General features: G+C 34.8%; 1 protein-coding gene across 1 annotated transcript; it reads right to left on the bottom strand.

The window, feature by feature from the left end:
- Positions 1-2,469: 2,469 nt before the first annotated feature.
- LOC107752867 (protein-glutamine gamma-glutamyltransferase 5-like) lies at positions 2,470-16,767 on the bottom strand. Its single transcript, XM_016568938.1, has 13 exons — positions 16,728-16,767; positions 14,030-14,209; positions 13,001-13,243; positions 10,821-10,939; positions 10,608-10,736; positions 10,338-10,515; positions 9,580-9,715; positions 8,739-8,842; positions 8,347-8,586; positions 6,126-6,308; positions 5,123-5,286; positions 3,566-3,702; positions 2,470-2,650 (listed from the first exon to the last, which is right to left on the bottom strand). The coding sequence occupies exons 1-13, from the start codon at positions 16,765-16,767 to the stop codon at positions 2,500-2,502; spliced, it is 2,004 nt and encodes a 667-aa protein (XP_016424424.1). The 3' UTR covers positions 2,470-2,499.
- Between the last annotated feature and the right edge of the window lie 9,972 nt (positions 16,768-26,739).

The raw sequence follows: 26,739 nt of genomic DNA on the forward strand, positions 1-26,739 counted from the left end.
AAAAAAGTAATTTAAAGCAGTTTAACATAAGGCTGCAACATAACAAAATGTGAAATAAATGAAGGGGTATGAATACTTTCGCAAGGCACTGTATATATATATATATATATATATATATAATTTTAGGTCACACTTTAGTATAGGGACCAATTGTCACTATTAACTAGCTGCTTATTAGCATGCCTATTATTAACCTATTGGCTGTTTACTAGTATTATAAAGCACATATTCTGCATGACCTACATCTTTAATCCTACTCAATACCTAAACCTAACAACTGCATTACTAACTATTAATAAGCAGCAAATTAGGAGTTTATTGAAGCAAAAGTGAGCGAGAATTAGACCTTAAAATAAAAGTGTGACCAAATTTTACTACCCAGAAAGGTAGCAAGAACACGTTAAAATAGTCCATGTGACATCAGTGGTTCAACCTTCATTTTATGAAGCTATGAGAATACTTTTTGTGTACAAAATAAACAAAAATAATGAATTTATTCAACAATTTCTTATCTTCTGTGCCAGTCTCTGCTGCATGTTCTCATGAGTAAAACGATGCATGTGTTTGCATTCCTCTGCTTGCAAACAAGGCACAGCAAATCCAGGTTCTACGTCAGAACGCCAGCTCCTGTGTTAGCAGCACCATGTGTTGTGATACTCTCCTGAACGCGCGTTAATTGACAAGGATAAGAAGAAATTATTGAAAAAAAAGTCATTATCTTTGCGTGCAAAAAGTATTTTGTAGCTTGTAGCATTCTCGTAGCTTGGTAAATCATAATTATGAAATAAATGTCATATTTAAGTTTAAATTTTGACATAGAAAGTCATAATTAACACAGAAAATCAAAATTATGAGATACTGTGTCATATAAGTTGAAAGTTATTACAAAAAATTTTAATTATGAGATAAACATCAAAATTGTAAAAAAGCTGAAATTATGAGATACTAAGTCACAATTATGAGAAATTACAAATTATTACAAGTTTAAATCATGGCATAAAAGCCATAGTTATGAAAAATTATGCAGTTATGAAATAAAAATAATAATTGACAAAAGTCTAAATTATGTAAAAATTGTAATAATGAGATACTAAATTTTAACTGTGATAAAATGGAATTATGGCAATAAACGGTTTAAACTGATTAAAATTAAAATTACCATGTCAAAATTATAAGATAAATTTAAATTATGACAAGTTTAAATTATGACATAAAAGTCAAAATTATGACAAAAAAAAATCATCATGACAAAAAGTCAAAATTATGAGATACTAAGAAATTATGAGATAGAAAGTCAAAATTATGATACAAACATTTGAAAATATGAGTTCAAAATAACTAAGTGTGACATACATCTGAAATGGTGAAAGACAGTATATGACTCTCTCTCCCAGTGTTGTGTTGAGAGCAGACAGTGTTGAGTAAAATAATAACTCAACTGAAGTATAGTTTTTTGACATATTGAACTTTTGTCAAGACTTTTCAGCACATTACACATTACACAACGATGACATATGCATTGTTTGTGCATGTTTGTGGGGCTTGTGCGCATATATTTGCATATAACTTTACATGGAGGATCTGTCATGAAGAAATCCTGCCAGCATTGGCAATGCATCACACACACACAGCCGCATGAGTCTGGAGCGTGTGAAGATGATGATGAAATTGTCAGTTTATAGCAAATGATCTGATGAAGGACTGGACTGAACAAACTGATGATTAATGCCACAGAAGTTCTACACAATGACCATACAACCTAAGAAAAAGATTGAATTCAAAGAGAAAATCAATTATTTATCTTGCCTCTTTGGTGGATATTCTTTTCTTTTTTTTTTCTGCAAGACTCACTTAATTTTTATGTTTTTTCATAAAACAAGACTTAACATCTTATGTCATCTTGATTCTTAAGGAAGAACACTTGAACACTTAAGAATGTTTAGATATTTGTTTAGATATATCACTGTTACCGATTCTCATAATGGTGAGAGAATTTAAGATTAAAGCTTTTAGCTAAATTTTATGTTTTAACACTAAAGCAATGGGTGGGGGGAGGGTTTCCAGGACAGTTTTAATGTCACATGTCCTGTTCAGCATGTCAGTATTTGAAATATTTGCTCTCACTGAAGCTGACAGTCTTTGCTGTGAATGACTTAACTAGTCTGCCCTCTGCTGGAGAATGCATGTGAACAGATCGCAAACATGGATAATGCATGGAAATGCTTTATTTTCAGGCTTGTGCCTAAATAATCTTGAAAACAAGTCAATGAATCAAGTCAGATTTCACAGTGATATTAAAAAAAATTATTAGAAAGCAATTATTTCTAAATGTGTTTCAACCATTAGTGCAGCACTTCATGAGGGTTCACACTCATTTCTAAATGTGTTTCAAACATTAGTGCAGCCCTTCATGAGGGTTCACAATCATTTCTAAATGTGTTTCAAGCATTAGTGCAGCACTTCATCAGGGTTCACAATCATTTCTAAAGGTGTGTGACTCTAAGATGCTTGAACATTGATGGTCTTGAATCCGTGCAGGACGGTGGGAGGATTCTCCAACACTAAGCTAGCAGAAAGCATCTTGGCACCCACCATCCTCGGAGTGAAATTGACGGGCTTTTTCATAGTTTCTCGAGGCTGAATCGTAAGCCTGAAATATAAAACACAGAACGTTTAGAACAAAAACAGGCAAGCATCACTTTTACTGTTACAAGCATCACTGTTACTGCTGCTCATGTTTAGGTTTAGTGATTTACACAAGAGTTTAAAGTGTATATCATGGTGTAAATCTGGAGGTTTAACACACAAAAGAACTCACATGAGTTTTTGTGATATGCATATGATTACAGAAGTGCGTCAGAAATGCTGACTAACAAGTGTGTACTGACACTTCTAATAGACACTGTAGCAGTGAAACTGATGTCAAAGATAATCATGTCAAAAATCTCAGAAACAACCGCTCCCACTGATTGAAAACTGTATGAACTTGACTGTTTGACGCCCATCAGAATCACTCATCAGGCATGTGAACTAAATTTATTATGGGATCTATTTTAAACCGTGTAAGATTCTTCCCAGGTGAAAGAATTTCACTTCCATAATATACTTAAAGTGCTCTATTTTCGCACATTAATTAAAAAAAATAGAGCACTTTAAGTACATTATGGAAGTGTACTTTTTTTTAACCTGGGTTTCTGTTATTTTGTTAATCACTTTTTAGTGACAGTGATGTATAATGTGGCTTTATTGTAGTAAAAAACTGGATTCACTATAGTATGGATTAAATATCAGGGTACTGTGTGTCATTTTTTGGATGTTAAAATACTTTCTCTCATACTGTACAAGCTAATGATGCAGAATCAAAGATTGATTTTTTATTGGAAATTATAACAGTGCACTCTAAAAAATGCTGGGTTAAATACAACCCAGTGGGCGGTGCTTTATGTTTGCTGACCAATGGCAAACCAGTATTTGGGAAAATCTGTTTGAAAAAAGTCATTTGTGTGATTCATTTGTTGATGCTCAGAAAAGAGCTGTAAAGACTAAAAGGACACACTTTACGCACCTCATTTGAGCTTTCTCCTCCAAGAGTCCTGAACCGGATACGGTCAGTTCTCCGCTCACTGCAACACTGAACGGGTTCGTGAAGATCACCGTGGCCACTTGTGGCGTGTTAATGATGACCGAGAACTCATTTTGAATCTAGAAGAAAAAACAATTTGCTTTAGTTCTTTTCTACTTGTGAATTTAGTTATGCAAAAACATAACCCTTTATATGTATAATGCATTATAAAATGTTGTAATGCATTATATGTTTTCTTAAATACTTATAACCACAGTTAAAAAGCTTTATATTTTCTCAAGGTGTAACAATGACTAGATAAGTATTATAATATTTTATATCTGTGGTTACAGTTATTCATGAGATCATGCAATGCATTATAAGGTGCATTGCAAAGTATAATTAATGCATTAAAATACTTTTATAATGCATTATAGATAAAGGCTTCAAGTTAATTCTCCAACATAATATCTATGATCTTGGAGTGATGCAGGTATTTACTGTGTAGATAATAAAAAACATCTGAAAATGGTTTAAATTTGTCACAAAAAAATTCTTGTTTCTTACATAAAGGGGGTCAAGCGTAGAAGAGTTCATGTTTCTTTTAAAGCTAGTATAAATGTCCATGTTGGGCCAGCATATACCTGTATATTGAGGGAAGGGCTGCGGATGTTGAACTCCTCTGAAGCCAGCACTCTCTCCTGAGACTTCACATCCTCAATAACCACAGCCAGGTTAACCAGAGAATCCTCCGCAGCCTCCGTCAGCATGTAGTCGTTGAAGGAGATCTCATGTTGTATAGTCACAGCTGGTGGAGTACAAGAAACAGGATTCAGTCATGTGACCTCGCAATTCCTATTGAATCATTTCGCCATGTTTTGTGTTATTCGAAACCATGTGGTCCAGATGTTTTTACAAGACTTGAAAGTAAAAGAATTTCGTTTTGCATACCGGTTGTGTTCAATGTAATACTATACTGCCTTATACTAAATAAACAGTATGCAGTGTGCATTCCATGATAAACATTTCAGACAGTAGTATGCTACATTAGGGTCACATAGTGAGTGGTGTCCAGTCTTCATCGTAAAAAATACGTTTTTTTTTTTTTTATTTGAATTTAAATTTCTGTAAATATTTTTGGCAGTCTGATGAAATAATGAGTAAAATATTGTGATTAACTTGGGTGCACTGCATTTCGGGGTTTTGGCCTGTTTTGCCATAAGATAAAGACTGTACATTTTAATCATGTATATCTACTGAAAGCAACATTTGTCAGCATACAATAGTAAATACATGTTAGCATCAGTGCAAAGTATAATTAATGCATTAAAATACTTTTATAATGCATTATAGATAAAGGCTTCAAGTTAATTCTCCAACATAATATCTATGATCTTGGAGTGATGCATGTATTTACTGTGTAGATAATAAAAAACATCTGAAAATGGTTTAAATTTGTCACAAAACAATTCTTGTTTCTAATATAAAGGGGGTCAAGCGTAGAAGAGTTCATGTTTCTTTTAAAGCTAGTATAAATGTCCATGTTGGGCCAGCATATACCTGTATATTGAGGGAAGGGCTGCGGATGTTGAACTCCTCTGAAGCCAGCACTCTCTCCTGAGACTTCACATCCTCAATAACCACAGCCAGGTTAACCAGAGAATCCTCCGCAGCCTCCGTCAGCATGTAGTCGTTGAAGGAGATCTCATGTTGTATAGTCACAGCTGGTGGAGTACAAGAAACAGGATTCAGTCATGTGACCTCGCAATTCCTATTGAATCATTTCGCCATGTTTTGTGTTATTCGAAACCATGTGGTCCAGATGTTTTTACAAGACTTGAAAGTAAAAGAATTTCGTTTTGCATACCGGTTGTGTTCAATGTAATACTATACTGCCTTATACTAAACAGTATGCAGTGTGCATTCCATGATAAACATTTCAGACAGTAGTATGCTACATTAGGGTCACATAGTGAGTGGTGTCCAGTCTTCATCGTAAAAAATACGTTTTTTTTTTTTTTATTTGAATTTAAATTTCTGTAAATATTTTTGGCAGTCTGATGAAATAATGAGTAAAATATTGTGATTAACTTGGGTGCACTGCATTTCGGGGTTTTGGCCTGTTTTGCCATAAGATAAAGACTGTACATTTTAATCATGTATATCTACTGAAAGCAACATTTGTCAGCATACAATAGTAAATACATGTTAGCATCAGTTTAGATTTTATGGATTTAAATCCATTCATTTGAACCCAAATCATCAGTCTGTCACTTTTTTTAATTATGTTTTGCTACTTTTTAAGGCTTTATTTTTTAAATAGCTAAATGTGTCTGGCTGCACTGATTAAAAAATGTTTTTTCTTCCAAACCAACATTAGAGAATCATGATCAGATGGATTGTAATGCTGCCTGAAAAAACTAATCGTGATATTTCTGCCATTTCATTTACAGTACCCCTACAGCAGAATACATGTGTAAAACACTTACAGGTTGTGATTTTTTATTTTTTGGTTATAAATACATTTGAGACTCATTTAAAGCCATTTTTGCAGGATTCTTACTTTCATTCGGGCCCATCTTCACGTCGTCATGAGCCTCCCAGAAGGTTCCAGTGGGATTGCGGTTGTACTCCTTGTTCTGAGCGTTCACATGTTTTCTCAGAAGTTTCGGAGCGGCCTCATTGTTAGTGATTATGACGATGAAAGAAATGTTTTCTCCGACTACAGGGGGTTTCAGAAGCTGAACTGCATGAAAAGACATGATAGATCATTGCATTTAGTCATATTACTCAAACAAAGAAAGAGCAGTGTTTATGAGGAAAAGAAAAAGAAATGCTAGAACTTACCCACGATTTCCATAGCACTTTGAGGTTGACAACTGAAATGAACGTTTCTTCCAGCAGCTTAGATGAATAACAAAAAAGTATTCAGATGAAAATCATAATAAATATTTACATAAAAATATTCTCAAAATGGATTTAGTTGACACTGAGTTAATTTAACAGTTTGACATGCATGTCATTTTTTGTTAAAAAGTGTTCAAAACACCTGCACTACAATTTCTTTTTTTTTTTTAAGTTGTAAGCAAACAAAGACTACTGAAGTGTGTTTTACAAGAAAGTACTATTTTAATCTTACAACTTCTAAATTTCACCTTTAATTCATTGTTTTAATTGCCATTTCCTTGTAATTATGTGAGAAATTTACTTAAGGAACACAGTGTCAATGTAATCCTACACCAAAAACTTTTCATTGTCTTTAACAACAACTATTCATTTTTTTTTTCCAGTGATGCTGAAACTAGTCAAATTAATTACACAATTTTCAGCTTTAAACATTAGAAAGCTAGAATGACTTACCAGCAGCGAATGATGCACGAGAAGTGTTTTCATCTAAATGTAAAAGAATGAGATTTTTGTATGAAACACATTTTAACAGTAATAATAATAATAATAATAATAATAAAACTTTATTTATATAGCACCTTTCAAACATAAAATGTGACTCAAAGTGCTTTACATAATTAAGAATACACAGTTAAATAAGCAACAACATTACATCCAATAAAACAAATACACCAAGCATAAACATTACAAAAAAATACCTACAGTACACACAACACATTCTTTAAAAAACAAACGTACATTTACAAAGTAAACTAACTGAAAGCCAAGATAAAAAAAAAAAAATACTAAGTGTACTAGCTTCCCTAATATCTGATGGTAATTTATTCCATAATTTTGGAACATAATTTACGAAGGATGCATCACCAATTTTTTTTTTTTCCCTTCTAGAACTGGGAACCTCCAATAAACCTGTATTAAATGATCTTAAAGCAGCACTATGTAACTTTTTCTGTGTTCAAAATTTGCTAAATGTATATAATGAGCGAGTACATCATGAATTCATCTTCCAAACCGCGTTTTTGTCTTATTCCGAATCACTACGATACACTTATAATAAAGAAGTACTTATATTTGGACTATTGTAGCCTGGTCGGGTCGTCACCGCTGCGGAGTAACACATACCTGCGTGAATCGCCATAGACAAACACTTAGAGAAGTAGATCCGGTTGGAATGTTCTTCCGCGGGATGTGTGCAGTTCTGTTTATTAACCGCTAGAGCGCCAAAAGTTACATAGTGCTGCTTTAAAGTTCTGGAGTATAATTAACAAGAGAACTGGTAATGTAATTAGGTCCTTGCCCATTACAGGCTTTATACGTAATAAGCAGGACTTTATAATCTATTCTAAATTTTATAGGAAGCCAATTATTGACTGATATATAAGGCAGGATGTGATGGAGTTAATAGCCACAGTGTAATTTTGGCTCAGCAGAAATGTATAGCTGTGTATCATCAGCATAACTATGAAAACTTACATCATTTTCTCTGATGATGTCTCCAAGTGGCAGCATATACAGTATAATGAAAATAATAAAGGGCCAAGACAGCTTCCTTGTGGGACTCCATAATGGGATTTATGTTTCTCAGACACATAATCTCCAAGTTGAACAGAGAAATTTCTCCCCTTAATATAAGTTTTAAACCAATTTCATACATTATCAGAAAGACCTACCAATTTTTCCAAATGATTTATTAAAATGTCATTTGTGTCAAACGCTACACTCAAATCTAAACGAACAGGAATTGAAACTTTATTTTTACTGGAATTAACTGTAAAATCATTTGTTATTTTTATAAGAGCAGTTTCGGTACTGTGGTACTTTCTATAGCCAGACTGAAACAGTATGTTTTTGTCTTTTTTTATCACTCTTTCTCTTACCCTCCTCAGTTTTGTATTCAGACGTGATGTCCTGCATACGCATGGATCCTGGGTGTTTGGTGGAGATCAGGGTTCCAACTCTGCGTTTATCGATGCTGGTTGATAATACCATCCCATTTCTGACGATCATTGTACGCACATCCGCGTTCACTTCTGCGTAAACGAACGGCACATCGTACTGTGCATCCACCTTCCGCTCATAAATGGCTTTAACAGCAGCAGGGCCACAGCGGAACATTCCTGTGACAGAATATTGATGTTTAAGCATGATTATCATTAAAATCCCAGCTCAAAAACTAGCATGCTTTGGAGGAAATTAATAGCATGCTATCTAGGTAGCTCACTAGTTTTTTATATACGTTAACCTTGTAAAAATCACTGTAATGACAGACCTGTGCTCTTCTCTTGTGGCGTGGGGTCGAGAACCTGCCATCCGTCATAACCTCGACCCAGATCAGGCCTCTTCATCCAACTCTCCACCCACACGTGGAAGTTCCTGAAAAAAGGCCAAACACTTTTAGCTCACATTCTGACAGATTACAAATCCTGAAACAATGAATCATTCCTTTCCACCGCAATCAGTTCAGGTTTATTTGTATACCGTAGCCTAATGATGGTGCAGACACCTTTACTGAAGTATAAGGAAAAGCATTAAAGGACTATAAATTAAAAACATTTTTAAAAGTTTATTTTTTTAAATATTATTTTTATTGAGCAAGGATGTATTCAACCAATCAAAAGTGACAGTAAAAACATTTTGTAATGTTACAAAAGTGTTCTACTTCAAATAAATGCTGTTCTTTTGAACTTTCTGTTCATAAAAGAATCCTGGGGGAAAGAAAATGTATCACAGTTTCCACAAAAATATTGGGCAGCACAACTGTTTTCAACATTGATAATAATCAGAAATGATTCTTGAGCAGCAAATCAGCATATTAGAATGATTTCTGAAGGATCATGTGACACTGAAGACTGGAGTAATGATGCTGAAAATTCAGCTTTGCATCACAGGAATAAATTACATTTTACATTCATATTCACATATTAAAAAGTTATGTGATAGTTTACTATTTTTACTGTATTTTTGATCAAATAAATGCAGCCTTGGTGAGCAGAAAAGGCTTCTTTTAAAAACATGAAAAATCTCACCAACGCCAAACTTCAGAACAGTAATGTATGTTTTAGCACTATAACTACACTTTTTAGACTTCTAGGCTTTTTAGTGTTACTCACCAGATGCTATCCCTGCTGAAGGACAGCTTTTTCCCCATCTCATCGTAATATTCCTCGATCACCATATTTCCATCTGTGTCGTGAGCGGAGTTGAAGTTGGTGACGACTCGAGTCGGAATGCCAAGGGCTCTCATTACTATCACACAAACAAACACTTTTGATATTAATCATCAGTAGTACCAACGGCCAATGAAATTAATACTTAATACACACTCCCATGCTGTTTCAACCACATTATTTTCGTTCAACCCACGAAACACAAAAGGAAAACACACACACACTACCATTTAAGAGTTTGGGGTCGGTAAGATTTTTTGAAAACAATTTTTTTAAAGAAATCTTTTATGCTCACCATTTATTTGATCAAAAATACAATACAAAACAATAATATTGTGAAATATTATTACAATTTAAAATATGTTTTCTATATAAATGTATTGTAAAAAATAATTTATTCCTGTGATCAAAGCTGAATTTTCAGCATCATTACTCCAGTCTTCAGTGTTACACGATCCTTCAGCAATCATTTTAATTTGCTGATTTGATGCTCAAGAAACATTTATGATTACATAGAAACTTTGAACTTATAGAAAGTTCAAAAGAACACTATTTATGTGAAATCTAAATATTTTTTAGTATTAGAAATGTTGTTACTTCAGTTTTTGATCAATTTAATGTCTGAATAAAAGTATTAATTTCTTTAAAAAAAATTGCTCTGACCCCAAACTTTTGAATGTAATGACTTCTATTTGTCCCACCTGTACACATGACAGCAGCAAACACCCAGCACTGTCCGTATTTCACAGGATTGAATTGTGTTTCTGCCCACTTCCTGAGAATATCTGCGCTGCCGGACCACTGTGAAGGGCTGACACCACCGCTGTAGTCATTTGACCAGTTTCCCATTAACACTCCTTTATCATCATTAGAGTTCACCTGTTTAGAAAGACAGAGAGTCTATATTAATACATGGAGAGAGAGAGAGAGAGAGAGAGAGCAGAGAGGAGAGAATGAGAGCAGATCCTCACCATCGCTGAGATCACGCGGCTGATGTAAACCGGATTGTTGCGGTTCTGCAGATCTTTACCTATATCCGCTTGATGTTGAGGACTCAGCTGCAGCAATTGCATGCAGATGTCCAGTATCCCTTTTTCATACTGAAAACACATGTATGCATAGCAGGAGTTAATGTGAAGCTATTTTTCAGTGCTGAGCTGTCAGTCAATGGTCAAACATCTCACCTGATCAAACGACCAGGGATTGGGGACGATGTTACGTGGGCTGCCTTTAAACAGCAGGCCGATATCACTCCTGACATATTCAGTCCTCAGATCCTCCGACTGCAGGAACACTGAATCAGCTGCAGAAAATCACCATAATTTGTTTTGTAATCTGTGTGTAATTGCAATAAATGGAGGTAGTAAGTTATAAGAGGCTATGCATTACTGTGATTTTAAAGGTGTATAAAATGGCAGCAAAAGCAATACAATGAAAGACACGACCTACTTTTTAAAAGACTGTTTGATTGTTTTTGATAAAAAATAAAAATCTTTTATTCAGCAAGGATGCTTTAAACTGATCAAAAGTGACAGTAAAGACATTTATAATGTTACAAAAGATTTCCATTTCAAATAAATGTTCTATTCATCAAAGAATCCTGAAAAATAAAATGTACCACTGTTTCCACAAAAAAAAAGCAGCACAACTGTTTTCAACATTGATAATAATCAGAAATGTTTCCTGAGCAGAAACTCAGCAAATTAGAATGATTTCTGAAGGATCATGTGACACTGGAGTAATGATGATGAAAATTCAACATTGATCTCAGAAATAAATTACATTTTAAAATGTATTAAAATGGAAAATAGTTATCTTAATGGAACATAATGGCACATAAGGGAACAGTATTACAATTTTTACTGTATTTTTAATTAAATAAATACAGCCTTGTTGACGAGAAGAGACTAATTTCAAAAACATTAAAACATATTGCCAACCCCAAACTTTTAAAAGGTAGTGTACTGTACATAAGGTAATATTCTCAATAAATAAAATTTGGATGTAATATATTTAAGTAATGACATTTACATTTTTTCATTTAGCAGAAGCAATTGAAACCAACTAAAGAGCAAGAATATGCAAGTGCTATAACAAGTCTCGGTTAGCCTAACGCAGTACACATAGAAAGGATATATATATATATATATATATATATATACACACACACACACACACACACACACACACACACACACACACATACATAAAAAAAAAAAAAAAAAAAAAAAAATCATAAAACCTAAACTAAAATTAAAACTGATTTTAATTTTGATTAATAAATACTGTGATGGTGCTTAAATAATACTAAACCAACACTGACCTGGTCATATTTTACCCCAAAATCAATAATACCTTATTAATAGTCCAAAATAATACTGTTAGAGGCCTTTTTTGTTGTTGTTGTTGTTGTTGTTTTTAAATAAAACAAGCAGATAGAAAATGAATAGAGAGTGCAAGTGTTAGAGGGTCAAGTATTTAAAAAAACAAAAAACAAATAGATTAAATAGAATTAGAATAGAGAATGCTAGAGTTAGAGGGTCAAATAAAGATGGAAGAGATTTTCTGAATTAATTGTAGAGGTTTGATAGGACTGTTTGGAAGACCTGCCAAGAGAGCATTGCAATAGTTCAGTTTGGACAGAACAAGAGCTTGAACAAGGAGTTGTGAAGCATGTTTCAAAAGAAAGGGCCTGATCTTCCTAATGTTGTATAAAGCAAATCTGCAGGACCGGACAGTTTAGCAATGAGGTCTGAGAAATTTAGCTGATCATCAATCACAACTCCAAGGTTTCTGGCTGTTTTTGAAGGAGTTATGGTTGATGTGCCTAGCTGGATGGTGAAATTGTGATGATGTGATGGGTTTGTTGAAACCACAAGCAGTTCTGTCTTGGCAAGGTGAAGGTGATGGTCCTTCATCCAGAAATGTCTGTTAGACATGCTGAGATGCAAGCAGCTATTGTCGGATCATCACGATGGAATGAGAGGTAGAGTTGAGTGTCATCAGCATAAAAGTGATATGAAAAGCCATGTTTCTGAATGACAGAACCTAGTGATGCCATGTAGACAGAGAAGAGAAGTGGTCCAAGAACTGAGCCCTGAGGCACCCCAGTAGCTAGATGATGTGACTTGGACACCTCACCCCTCCAAGATACCCTGAAGGACCTATCTGAGTCTTACAAACATGAATGATTTCTCAAATAATGTCTCCAGATAAGACGAGTTGTTTCTTCATTTACATTTCTAAGCAATGAGACTTAATGTAGAGTGATTTGGACTAGCAAGTAACTAGCAACCACAAAGCAACATGCTAAAAACTCGTGCCTACTAAGGCATTCAGTTTTAGACAAACAGACAGCACTCACCTGGGCACCAGGGGTTGCAGAGGAGCGTGAACTGGCAGAGAAAGTGTGTTTTCACACTCAGGCGGGTCTTGATTCTCATCTGAAGCGTGTATGCGCCAATAGAAGCAGACGCAGGGCTGGACAGTGATACTGAAAATGCACGGGGTCCAGTTGGGTTCAGTACGCACCTCTCCAGAACCGCGGTCCACTGAGTCAGAGAGGGCTGTCCGGACACAGAGACCGGAACCTCCACATACACCGGACCTGCGGTGAGGAGAAAAGTGTGGATGTCAGGATAGAGCACAAAAATATGGTTCTGGAATGAATTTTCTCCACAGAGTAACTGATTGTAAGTTTTCATGTATTTTACCAATTACCAAATATCTAACAATTAGTTAAATAAAACTAAAATCATTAAAAAATCTAATTATTTTAAATAAAATACAAAAATACTTATAGACATTTTATGTCAGCTAGTTGCTTAGGCAAAATTTATTATTTAGTTTAACTTGATGTAATAAAATATCTAAAATTAAATGTTACTATGTTAGTATTTATGATGTTTATCTTGAATATTCAGTCACCATTAATGTACTGTTTTAAGTCTTTTTTTAACTTATTTTAGCCTGCTAATGTTTTTTTTTTCCTTCTAAATTTTTATTTCTTAATTCTATTTTGTGTATTTTTGTACTGCCTTGTCCATGCTGTAACGTCTAAATTTCCCCTCGAGGATACAATAAAGTCTTATCTTCATAAACTAAAAGTAATGCAATAAATGTAAAAACTGTGAATTATTAACTATGAACTATTAATTTTATCATGGAATTATGCGCACGCACACACACACACACACACACATTAGGTTAATGCAATCAGCTAACCCAACCTCTACCCCTAAACATACTCATCACAGAAACATACGCAGAGCACTAGATTTAAATCAAAACATCTTTTGGCTGATTTTCCTCACTAGTGGGTTGGCAAAGTCCTCAAAGTATGGTCCTCAAAAGTATAGTTAAAACAACTACACACATGCACATGCAAACGCACCTAAAACAATTCGGAAGATCAGTTTTTCCTTCAGTGGATCAAATGGTCGTCCATCATAGTTGATTGTCACTGTAAAGGCCTGTCCTCTCCGCAGAACCAGAGTGCTGGAACTCAGACCGTCGGTCTTGTGGCGGGTCTGGTTTTGCACCTGTTGCAGGTTGATAGTTTGAACCTTGATCTCTATGTAAAAATTAGCAAATGTGATATTATTTCTCATTATTTTGATAGATAATATGCATAATTGTACCACTAAAAATATTTATGTTTAAAATTGCAGTTAATTAATAATTTATGATTAACTATTATAAATAATTTTCTTAAAATTAAAGCACAGTTTATATTATATAAAAGACAATAAAAAGTTGATCACAAAAAAAATTAAAGCACAGTCAAATAATATGACATCAAAAAAAAAGATTACATGCAGTAGTAAAGATTATTGCAATTATTGCAAAGATTATTCTTCATAAAGCCATAAATAGCAAAATAACTCAAATAGTATGTTTTTTTTTTTGTAAAAGGTTTAACAAAATGCCTTGCTAATAAACCAGTAAAAATTATAATATTAAAAACATAAAGCTTACCGTCCATGATATGCAACTGTGATGTGGTTTGCTTGTATATTTTGATTCGCAGTTTATTGCGCTTTTATACAGCATTCATCTGCCTCGCCCTTTCCACTGAAGTTACCAGACCCAATTCTCATGAAGTCAATACATGTCAAATTTTACAATCAGTAGAACCAACACCTCAAACAATTACACAATTACACAATCGCACACGCATGAGCGCTGTGTGTGTGTGTGTGTTTCAGCGGGTGGATTCAGTATGTGCAGCATGATGATGCATAAGTATTCACAGCCTTTGCTCAATACTTTGTTGAAGCACCTTTGGCACCGATTACAGCCTCAAGTCTTTTTGAGTATGATGCTACAAGCTCAGCACACCTATTTTTGGGCAGTTTCTCCCATTCTTCTTTGCAGGACCTCTCAAGCTCCATCAGGTTGGATGGGGAGTGCTGGTGCACAGCCATTTTCAGATCTCTCCAGAGAGGTTAAATCGGGTTCAAGTCTGGACTTTGGCTGGGCCACTCAAGGACATTGAGGTAACAGTTTATACAATATTGTCAATAAAACATTGGCACAATGTTTCAAGATAACAAAGGAAGAACATTCTCTCAGCCACATTAGGAGAATGTTATATGGATATTATTGAGGCCTGAGATAACAAAAGGTTCTTTATTAAAATTTCTTGTAATGTGACATGTTAACAAAGCTGGAACATTTTATCTGCAACATTTTGAGGATGTTTTTCGAGATAACAGATTGTACAATGTTTCAAGATATCAAAGGAAGAACATTCTCTCAGCCACATTAGGAGAATGTTATAAGAACATCACTGAGGCTTGAGATGGTGTAATGTTTTTTATAAAACGTTTTTGGAATGTTCTTGTGTTTACAAAGCTACACTCTAAAAAAAAGATGGTTCTTTAAAGGTTCTTTACACAAACAGCTCTTTTTAGAACTGTATCCTCCTGAAGCACCTTTTATATGCTGAGACGGTTCTTTGCTTTAGAGTTTAGGGTTCTTTTTTCCCGCCTTTTTGTTTTTCAAATCTGTACTTGTCAGTACTTGGTTTTCTGGAGCTCAAGACAGACTTTCAACACACTCTTTAAGATTCCAAGATTGATTTTTTTCTGGAAATTATAACAGTGCACTCTAAAAAATGCTGGGTTAAATACAACCCAGTGCTGGGTTAAATATGGACAAACCCAGCAATTGAGCTGTTTTGACCCAGCGGTTGGGTTAAATGTTTAACCCAACCTTCTGGGTAGTAACCCACCCGCTGGGTCAAAACAACCCAATTGCTGGGTTTGTCCCTATTTTACCCAGCACTGGGTTGTATTTAACCCAGCATTTTTTAGAGTGTGTGACACTTTCTAAACATTATTCTGTTTATTTGAGCATTCCAACCAGCCTGACACATTGTATCAACCAATGGTGTGTGTTTGGAGGCGGGGCTATATGTTTGCTGACCAATGGCAAACCAGTATTTGGGAAAATCTGTTTGAAAAAAGTAATTTGTGTGATTCATTTGTTGATGCTCAGAAAAGAGCTTTAAAGACTAAAACGACACACTTTACGCACCTCATTTGAGCTTTCTCCTCCAAGAGTCCTGAACCGGATACGGTATAATGCATTATATGTTTTCTTAAATACTTAGTTATAACCACAATTAAAAAGCTTTATATTTTCTCAAGGTGTAACAATGACTAGATAAGTATTATAATATTTTATATCTGTGGTTACAGTTATTCATGAGATCATGCAATGCATCATAAGGTGCATTGCAAAACATAATTAATGCATTAAAATACTTTTATAATGCATTATAGATAAAGGCTTCAAGTTAATTCTCCAACATAATATCTATGATCTTGGAGTGATGCAGGTATTTACTGTGTAGATAATAAAAAACATCTGAAAATGGTTTAAATTTGTCACAAAAAAATTCTTGTTTCTTACATAAAGGGGGTCAAGCGTAGAAGAGTTCATGTTTCTTTTAAAGCTAGTATAAATGTCCATGTTGGGCCAGCATATACCTGTATATTGAGGGAAGGGCTGCGGATGTTGAACTCCTCTGAAGCCAGCACTCTCTCCTGAGACTTCACATCCTCAATAACCACAGCCAGGTTAACCAGAGAATCCTCCGCAGCCTCCGTCAGCACGTCCAGTCATCATCGTAAAAAGTAAGTTTTTTTTTAAAATTTGAATTTAAATTTCTGTAAATATTTTTGGCAGTCTGATGAAAGAAATAGTAAAATATTGTGATTAACTTGGGTGCACTGCATTTCGGGGTTTTGGCCTGTTTTGCCATAAGATAAAGACTGTACATTTTAATCATGTATATCTACTGAAAGCAACATTTGTCAGCATACAATAGTAAATACATGTTAGCATCAGTTTAGATTTTATGGATTTAAATCCATTCATTTGAACCCAAAATCATCAGTCTGTCACTTTTTTAAATTATGTTTTGCTACTTTTTAAGGCTTTATTTTTTAAATAGCAAAATTTGTCTGGCTGCACTGATTAAAAAATGTTTTCTTCCAAACCAACATTAGAGAATCGTGATCAGATGGATTGTAATGCTGCCTGAAAAAACTAATCGTGATATTTCTGCCATTTCATTTACCCCTACAGCAGAATAAATGTGTAAAACACTTACAGGTTGTGATTTTTTATTTTTTGGTTATAAATACATTTGAAACTAATTTTAAGCAATTTTGGCAGGATTCTTAAGTACTTTCATTTCTGGCCCATCTTCACGTCGTCATGAGCTGAACACACAAGCTGGGTTTTTTGGCTTGGGAGCTGAACACGCAGCAGCCAGAAATACAGCTTGGGTGAGCCCGAAATAAAATTAACAATTAAAAAAATATATATATATATGAATAGAGGCTGGACTATCATCCATGTATGATTAGAAACAGTTGGTGGCGGTATGTGCATATGGTGCGGAATACGCCAAAAAATTCCAAAGAAGAAGAAAAAAAAGAACGACACATCACTAGAGTCCTGTGAGGATGGACACACGGCGAATCCTGCGACTCTTGACCCACGCTACAGTTCTGAGTCACGTGACGAGAGTGAAGCGAAATGACTGGTCCAAAAGCGCAAGAGAACTTTTGTTAAAGGGGTCATATGATGCAATTTCAAGTTTTCCTTTCTAATGTTGTACAAAAATTGTATTTCTTATTTTTATTCGTCTTGTCAGGATACAATTCGTTTAACATTGACAACACAATAGGGGAAAAGTGTTGCAAAGAGAGAAAAAAATAAAAATATAGGTTGTACAAAAATAGCCTGGCTATTAGCTATTTTTATTTGTGTTGTCAAACACTAAATTCGTTTGACATTTTTCTGTTAACACAGTAGGAAAAGTTTCGCAGAGAAAAATAAATAAATATGACATCTTTCATTTAAAATTATAGGCTAAGCAAAATATAAACAAAAAAGAGTTGAAAGTCCTTCAAGGACAGTGCATCCACACTTTGCTCCATCCTTATTCTGCTCTGTTCTGTGTGAGGGCCGTATATTTACCACAGGTACAGCCTGCTCTGAGTATCGTTATGCACATGCTGCGCACAGACCACGCAAATAAAACGTGTGACGTTTAAAGCATGCGTGCAGTGCGTGCATAACAGTCCTGAGCGCAAGCTGTATCGGTGGTCAATAAGAATAAAGCGCAGATATGCTGTTCTAAATGGACGTCGGGAACGGGATATTGTTAGACCGCACGCTCCCGTTCAAATTACACCAGAGTTACCGACCGATGCTGCGTTTTATTCGGGAATTTAATCCTGCGGCACAAAAAATCCAGTCGGTTCCCGCGGGAATGCAGACCTCTACTAGCATGCTAACAGGCTAACACAGTTAATATGTGGCTGTAGATTCGGATAAAAACTTCAGAAAAACTCAAATGAGCTCGTGTGATCAAATGCAATGTATTTACGTTTATATGAGTCTGAATATGGTTGTTGAACGACGGAGTTAAAAGCGTTCGTACACATAACTTTACACACGAATTGTCATATTTGACATTCAAACGGGTTTAATTCTGTTTAAAAGGTGTTTTTACTGATCCGCTGAACATTTGCTGTATACTTTTCCTTGTCTTTGTGCACGTTTGTAATTTTAGTTTTTTGTTTTTCAATTTAGGAAGTAATATGAAAGGCTTACAATTTTCATTATCACAGTATCGGTTACAGTAAACAAATACAGGTAATGTTACAGTAAACAAAACAGTTACAGTAAACAAATACAGGTAACGTTACAGTAAACAAAAATGGCTTCATTTGGATCCTGGCGGACTGGTTTATTTAAACTTGTTTGTTTGATTTTTTTACAGTAAAAGTAGCTTATATAAACACATCTATGTTGGTTGACCTGTTGCACATTAACAAAGGTGTAAGTTCCTCCAAATGTTTATTATTGTTTGTTTGTTATTAATGATCGGTTTACGTGTTTTATTTAGCTCTCAGTTCACTGTAAGTTCAGTGGAAAATCAAGTAAATGGTTGCTCTCGGTATGAAATGACATGTTAATAACAGGACTGAAGGAAGGTGTGTGTAGTCTGCAGATTGAAGCTTTTTTTTTGTTGTTGAAACAATTAACAATAACTAACACATTTTATATTCTACTGTGTGATGTTGTTATTCCCTGTAAAATTGCCATGCTGAAGTATTATGCAATATTTAATCACACTAACGGGTGGGTTTTTGTGTGTGTGGTCCATTTGTGAATAGCAGTGATGGATTGCAATTTTTTAGTAAGAGAAAATATGGACTATGTTTACTGCACAATATACACTGTATACTGTCTACTGTTTTTATTAAATAATATGAGATGTGGTATATAAAACCTTTTAAATAGCAGTATGCTACTTTGTTTTCACATGACTTCACTGCAGTGCATTTTTAATTCAGCAAGTGACGTCTAGTCTAGAAAATAAAAAGGTTCATTGTTAACCTAATTTTGGTTTAACATCTTGCCTAATCAAATAAGGTGTTTGGGACATTATTTTGGAAATTTATCAGCACTTTACCTGTGTACATGTGCAAGTACAAACAAGTCCATGTCAGTTTGAGGATGTGGTGTCGTGAAGTCAGTTTAGCAGTGATATCAAGCTTCTGTTTTGCTTAACAATATTGTTTACAATACAATACTATGCACTATCATTTACTATTACTGTTATTTGCTAAATGGTGTTTGGTATGTGTTTTGATGTTATTTTTTTATATTGGTTTAGACAGAATGGAAATTAAAAACATTTGGCATCAAATTGCAAACTAATGCAGTACTAAAATTTATTATTAAGCAAATGTCCGCAATTAAATTGCATTCAATTTGCAGAGGCATATTTTGGCATTACGCAAAAAGATTAATTGCATATAAAAAATGGTAAAATACACAATTTTGCCCCCAACTCTGCGCTAAACTCTTGCGCCAAAATATTGCAGAGTTTGATTGAACTTTGAATTTAACAGCAGAGGGATATGGGACATGTTTTCTCCTCCGTGTTGTTGGTAAGCCTAATTATTTTGCGATCCTAAATGCATGATTGTATGAGTAAGTAGAATTTTTTTATTGGCATTTAGAACTGAATGTTTGTTTTTTTCCTTCTGTCACTATCAGAAAAGACTTATCAGTTAAATCTCTGCCATCAAATGTGACATCGACCACAATGGCAGCATCATAACACCTGTCCTCGAGTAGTTTCACTCAGTTCGTAGCCCAAGGGGAAGCTCCCATGATGATGATGGAGCATCTCTTTACGTCATATTGTGTGAATGGGTGTAAATAACAGGAAATCCCATCTATCAACTAATATGCCACTATACATGCAATAATGAAACAAATTCAGTGGAAAACCAAGCTCACATGCTAAATTAATACCTTCTGCTGTGACCTACATACATGCAAACACTTTGATTAATAAACAAGTCCTGTGCTTGTCTGTTGCTGAAAGCAGAAAATGTAGAAACAGCCTGGGCAATACTGCAAGAGCAGAGGCGGACAAAGTACTCAACTCCATTACTTGAGTAAAAGTACAGACAGTGCTGGTCAAATATTACTCCATTACAAGTAAAAGTTGTAAAGACAGATTTTTACTCAAGTAAAAGTACAGAAGTACTTGCTTTTAAAAGTACTTAAGTACCAAAAGTAAATTTCCTTTTTTATGTCAATGCACTGTTTTATTGTTGTACGTAATACTTATGTCATACACAGAATGGTCTGTGCAGTGCTGCTTCAGTCAAACACCTTTTGTGTTTTATTAGGAGACGCACAACAGTTCTTCTGTGGCTTTATAGGTAATATTCTCACGTACACAATTTAGCAAAATTAGACAATGTTGTGTCTAATATATACCACAATATTCATTTCTTATTATTGAATTGTTGTAAATAAATATCACATTTGCAACTGGTCAGTGTTCAAAAAATGCTGGGAAATCATTTAATGTAGTCCTACAAGAGATTACTGATAAACTGTCTGAAAAAAAAACAAAGTCACGTTTTAGAGAAGAAAAAAACCACTGACTTTCAAAGCTGCTACAGTAACGACTTTCTACTTCGAGGACCTTGATAGAAATGTAGTGGAGTGAAAAGTACAATATTTGTCTTTCAAATGTAGTGAAGTTAAAGTCATAAGTTCCCAGAAAAAATAATACTCAAGTAAAGTACAGATACTCAAAAAGTGTACTTAAGTACAATACTCAAGTAAATGTACTTAGTTACTGTCCGCCTCTGTGCAAGAGTATACCATAAAACAAGATCCTTTTAATGTGAATTGATCACAGGCTTAATTTGTTTAATCGCTCCATGTTTTTGGCTTGAAACGAGTCCTGTTATGAGCTGGAACTGTGTTCAGTCACGCTACGAATGCAACACGCCGCCTGCATTCAGCGCTGTGGAAACAGAGAACATTTTGGACACAATCACTGCAGTTTTTTTTCAAATTTCAGTTCACACTTTCTAATTAACCATATGCCATGAAAAATATCTCAATGATGATATCATTGTGTAGGAGCTTCACCAGAGAGTGAATCAAGCACCAAATGAATGTTGCACTTCAGGGACTCGCAGCTGTTGCATAACTCTTTTACACAACTTGTTACATGACTTATAGGACTGCCAGTAATTAGTGAAGACGTGCTTTACAGTTTAGTAGTTTTTTCCTGTGAAATATCTAGTCATGTTTGTTAGTCATGGTTTCCTGTACCAGAAACTTTATTCATATCCTCTGACCCTTCTAATAAAACAGGCTGTTGCTGAAGTACTTTTTAGATTTCTGTATGCAAATCTTTTATAGTTTTTATTAATGTAACTTTTGATAATTGGCTCAGTGTACTGGCATAGTTCACGTTAATATTTATCAGGGCAGGCAGAGAAGCTGAAAATAAATAGGTGTTATGTAAATGTTGGTGGCTGATTTAAAACTCCAGTGTTGGGTCAAGATGGTCAGTGAGGTCAGCAAGTGACTATTTTTATCTTTGGCTTTCATGATCATTAAAAGTGGATTTGGAGATGCAACAACTTGAAGAGGGTTTTTAGCCTGCAACAGTAGCTGTTTGATGCTTACTTTTTTCCACCATATGCATATTGTCAAAATACACCGGGTCTCTTATTTTGAAATGCTTTAGCATTGCTGGCTGCTCATTCATGTCTACAAAATATTACAATATAAAAATCGAGAATTAAACATTGTCATAATTTCATCGTAAGTAATTGCTTGGCATAAATGCATGTTTTTAATTGATTGCTCTGAAACCGCGAGCCTGTTGAATGCGCAACAGTGCCATGTTTTGACTATGAAATGTGCAGCACTCATATATTTGATGATTAATAAAAGCATGTGTAAGCTGTTTAGCGATTCCTGTTTTTTTTTCCATCACCAAATTTAAGACCTCTTAAAATATAATTAAGATGTTTGTTATTTAATTTAAGATACTTAAGGCTTTTCATGAGCTAAAATTTCATAAAACAGAGGGACTTTTTAATTCACACACATGCTCCTAAATAAATTTTACAGCTTGCACATTTATTTTTAGTCGCAAATGTGAGTGAAATGCTTGCATGGCCAAGGCCAACTGGGCTATCAACACTTTAAAACCATCTCTAAGAAGATGCTTATCATTTTAAGATGAAATGGTAAGTTTATAAGTAGTTAAAAGTAGTTTTTAGAAAATATTAGAGATGCACCTATTGCAATTTTCTTGGCCGATTCCGATTTCCGATTTTTTTTTTGAAGTGTGCCCTGCCGATAACTATTTTTGCAGATTCTGATTGTCTTTCTAAGAACTATAATTGACCGCATATACAAACAAAAATCTATGCAAATTTCAATGCAAAAAGTATTTACATAATAAAAGAAATTATTAAGCATTACAATTCCCCCAATCTGGACTAAGTTACAGATTTTCTCTCACTTAAACAACTCTCAAAATAAAGTGCTCTGTGACTGGAAAGAGGAAGAAATAGTTAACTTAAAATTAGTTGCTGTATGTAACAAAACAGATGTCATTTCCCACTAGGTTTATAAATGGAAATTTTTTCCCCTAACCTTATTAAATGTGTCATCTTTCACATCAAATTCTTACATTGTTTAAATTAATTCAGTTAGAATAATAAGAAACTGTAGAGTTGTTACCAATCAAATGAAATTAGCAAACTCGTATCTTTCCACTGCTGAGGAAACAGAAGCTGCATCTGAAGTGGCATTAGATGTATTTACACAGACAGTTTGATGAAGCTGATAAATGCATTTACACTGCAAAATTTCAAATGCATAAATAATTTTATATCGGCAAGACCTGAGACTGACCGGCTGGTCACCGATCCGGTGAGATGAGTCAGATGAGTTGAGTCTCTGTGGTCTGCTGTTCTTCACTTTTGACCGTCTACATCCTCCATTTACATGTGCTCTGGTTCAAGTTTGATTGAATCATCTCTGTCTGGCTGCTCTTGGACAGACCTGATGAATGAGTCTTTAACCAAGAAAAATTGTGGGAGGGGAGGAAATAATGCAGTTTTATGTTGTCCTATGCAGTATTCCAACAAGGATACAAATGTGGGACTTTATTTAATCAATCAGGAGATTATTGGATCATGAAAATTTATTGTTTTCCATACCACAATCACCCTTTGAAACTTTCTGTGTTGCCTTGATGGCAGCCAAAAATGAAAGTTGTTTTAGAGGCATTCAGATGAAACTGATTATAAAGAACATTTTCACATGCTTTTTTTGTCTTTCTGAAGTTGCCTTATGCTGGGGATGAGCCAGTATAGACAACTTATCTCACCAGCCATGAAACTGTATTTTAAACCATTTTATTAAAAATATGAATAAATGTTATAAATTTTTCCATTGTTTTATAAAAGATGCATAATATAATAATTGTAATATATGCAAATTTGCAATCAATGGTTGGATTTGGATTTTTTATAAAATACATATACATAAAAGGAAAAATTAACAACTGTTTCTGGATTCTCCCTACAAAGACAGACATGAAGCTGCTTGGTGCACAGTATGACTCTACTGATCTCTGCCACCCCCTGCTGTTGAAAAGACACATCTGCAGTAGGCTTGCCGCGATAGACGGTGCTGACGGTGATAACGTTGTTAAGCCGCAACACCGGTTACGTCACTTGCCCACCGCATCACCGACCCCCACCGTCGTTTTAATTTTTTATAGTAATAAAAATCATTTAGTTCAGTCAAAGAACAGACACCACAACATTTAAAACTGAACGCGGCTGCTCAATGCAGTTGAACGACAGTTGCATCACAGATCAGATTTAATTTCTCCAGTGAGGAGAGTGAGTCGAGCTGACTGACAAGAAGAGTGGGGTGAGACAGACAAGACGATCGCGGATGATTTAGTTTCGAAACAAAATGCAAAAGCGCCTGTTTGGCATTAATTTTGGATTTTTAAATAAGCCTGTTGACTTTTGCCGTTTATCTAAGGTGATTTTGGAAGTTTTTTTTAAACATTCGTTTCTTATTTAATTGGTTCCACAGTGTTTGCTGATTTTTACTTTATTTAAACTTTGTGTAATTTATTTATTTTATTTGACATCAAGGTGTTTGCCTAATTGGTAAGTCCGCCCCTGCTAATGCTGGTGGTTACTGTATGATGATTGAAATCGCGAAATTACCTCAAACGATTAGTAAATAAACTGCAGAATGTTATATTTTCTAATGCACGCACGACTTGCATGTATTCTGACAGCGCTGCACGAGCTCGCGGCGCCAGGTTTCAAAGTCCAAAGCGCGAGGAAAATCTGTGCTGAACTTGTTACTCGTCAGTTGCTCAGTAACATTTTTGTGAATTTTTTAAAGGCATGTGACAGTGTGATACGTGCGACAAAAATCTTCCCAAATTCGCAATGAGAATCATTTATAAATGTGCATGCTGTTGTCAACAAAAAGAAGCACTGACTGAGATCTTCCTGCGGGTTTCTGCCAAAATAAAAGCCGAGAAAAAGCAACAACTCCATCGACATTCATAAATGATAGTATTGTAATTTATTTGATTGTCATTCTGTAAAATAAAATAAAAAAGTAAGACGATAATAATAATTACCCTACAACAGCTCTATTAATACATTTATTATAACATTCACACATAGTGTTCAAATTGGGATCTGTAATATATTCTAATGTTTTAAAATACTCGTTTTGCTAATAAACGTTCTACTTTTCTTATTTATTTGGTTATATATTATACACATGTTTACTTCCAGTTTTGTATACCTATTTAAACTTTATGTAAGTTATTTGTTTGTTATTTTATATTAGGCATAGCTTGCCCTATAGCATGGTGTATTTTTATTAGTTTTGTTAATAAAAGTTCTATGTTTTATATATAGGCTAAAGTGAGTTTGACGTTGTATTGTGTTGTTGCATTCAAGCAATTGACGCTGAATTGCTGCCAATTCGAAAGTGAAAGTAAAATGCGCACGCCGCTTTTACAAGCTATTTAAAAGCGAAGGAAAGCGAGGAAAAGAGGGAACGCGCGGTGATACCGGTATTATCAGTGTTGTCACACGTCGATTAACTGGTGGGAAAAGGTCCTCACCGTCACAACCCTAATCTGCAGTCCATTCACTAGGGATGCACAGAATATTCGGCAACGGAAATTATTCGGCCGAAAATAGCAAAAAAAAATCTCTTTTGGTGTTCGGCCGAATAAGCGAAAAGGCCGAATAATATGTACCGAACAATGACTAACGTGATCAAATAGAGGCACGCACTAATGCAGCAAACATGTCGGCAGTGTGAAAGTATTTAAAGTCCCCCTGTGGTGAAAATCAAGTTTTTTATGTTGTTTATTTGTCTATATGGTGTTTTTAATATTCTTTTAGACAAACCATGTGCCAATTTATTTATCAACACCATTGCTGAGTATTTTCTCCTTAAAACTGTAGTTTCCCAAGGCAGTCACAGAAACGTGGTTTGAAACAGCCTTTTTTTGCTACGTCACAAAATTCAATAACCAATCGCTTATTGTAAATGAGGCAAGGGTGTAGAGTTGCATTCAAGCTATTTTAAGGCATGAGAAAATTATTTTCACAAGAAAAAACATTTAAATATGTCATTTTGATGATCAAAGATGAGTTTTAAAGGATAACATTTTTGACTACAGGGGGACTTTAAAACTATCAGAGTAAGACGCAGAAATCATTACAAGCACGAAGCACCAACAGCGAGAGACTGTTTAGTGCTGCATCACGTCTCCGATGAGAAGAGGTGGCTAATGCTGGTGGTTAAGTTACTGTATGAAGATTGAAATCGCAAAATGGCCTCAAACTATTAGTAAATAAACTGCAGAATGTTATATTTTCTATTGCACGCACGAATTGCATGTATTCCTGACAGCGCTGCACGAGCTCGCGGCGCCAGGTTTCAAAGTCCAAAGCGCGAGGAAAATCTGTGCTGAACTTGTTACTCGTCAGTTGCTCAGTAACATTTTTGTGAATTTTTTAAAGGCATGTGACAGTGTGATACGTGCGACAAAAATCTTCCCAAATTCGCAATGAGAATCATTTATAAATGTGCATGCTGTTGTCAACAAAAAGAAGCACTGACTGAGATCTTCCTGCGGGTTTCTGCCAAAATAAAAGCCGAGAAAAAGCAACAACT

The sequence above is a fragment of the Sinocyclocheilus rhinocerous genome, unplaced genomic scaffold (assembly GCF_001515625.1).
Source record: "Sinocyclocheilus rhinocerous isolate Xijiao unplaced genomic scaffold, SAMN03320098_v1.1 scaffold291, whole genome shotgun sequence".
Classification (NCBI taxonomy): domain Eukaryota; kingdom Metazoa; phylum Chordata; class Actinopteri; order Cypriniformes; family Cyprinidae; genus Sinocyclocheilus; species Sinocyclocheilus rhinocerous.

What these genes read in the sequence shown, in the direction of transcription:
- LOC107752867 (XM_016568938.1), bottom strand. Translation starts at nt 16,767, where the DNA reads ATGACTGGACGTGCTGACGGAGGCTGCGGAGGATTCTCTG. An exon ending in GATCTTCCGAATTGTTTTAG is followed by an intron (nt 13,244 to 14,029) that starts GTGCGTTTGCAT and finishes TCCTCACCGCAG; the next exon opens with GTCCGGTGTATGTGGAGGTT. An exon ending in GCCGCGTGATCTCAGCGATG is followed by an intron (nt 10,516 to 10,607) that starts GTGAGGATCTGC and finishes CTTTCTAAACAG; the next exon opens with GTGAACTCTAATGATGATAA.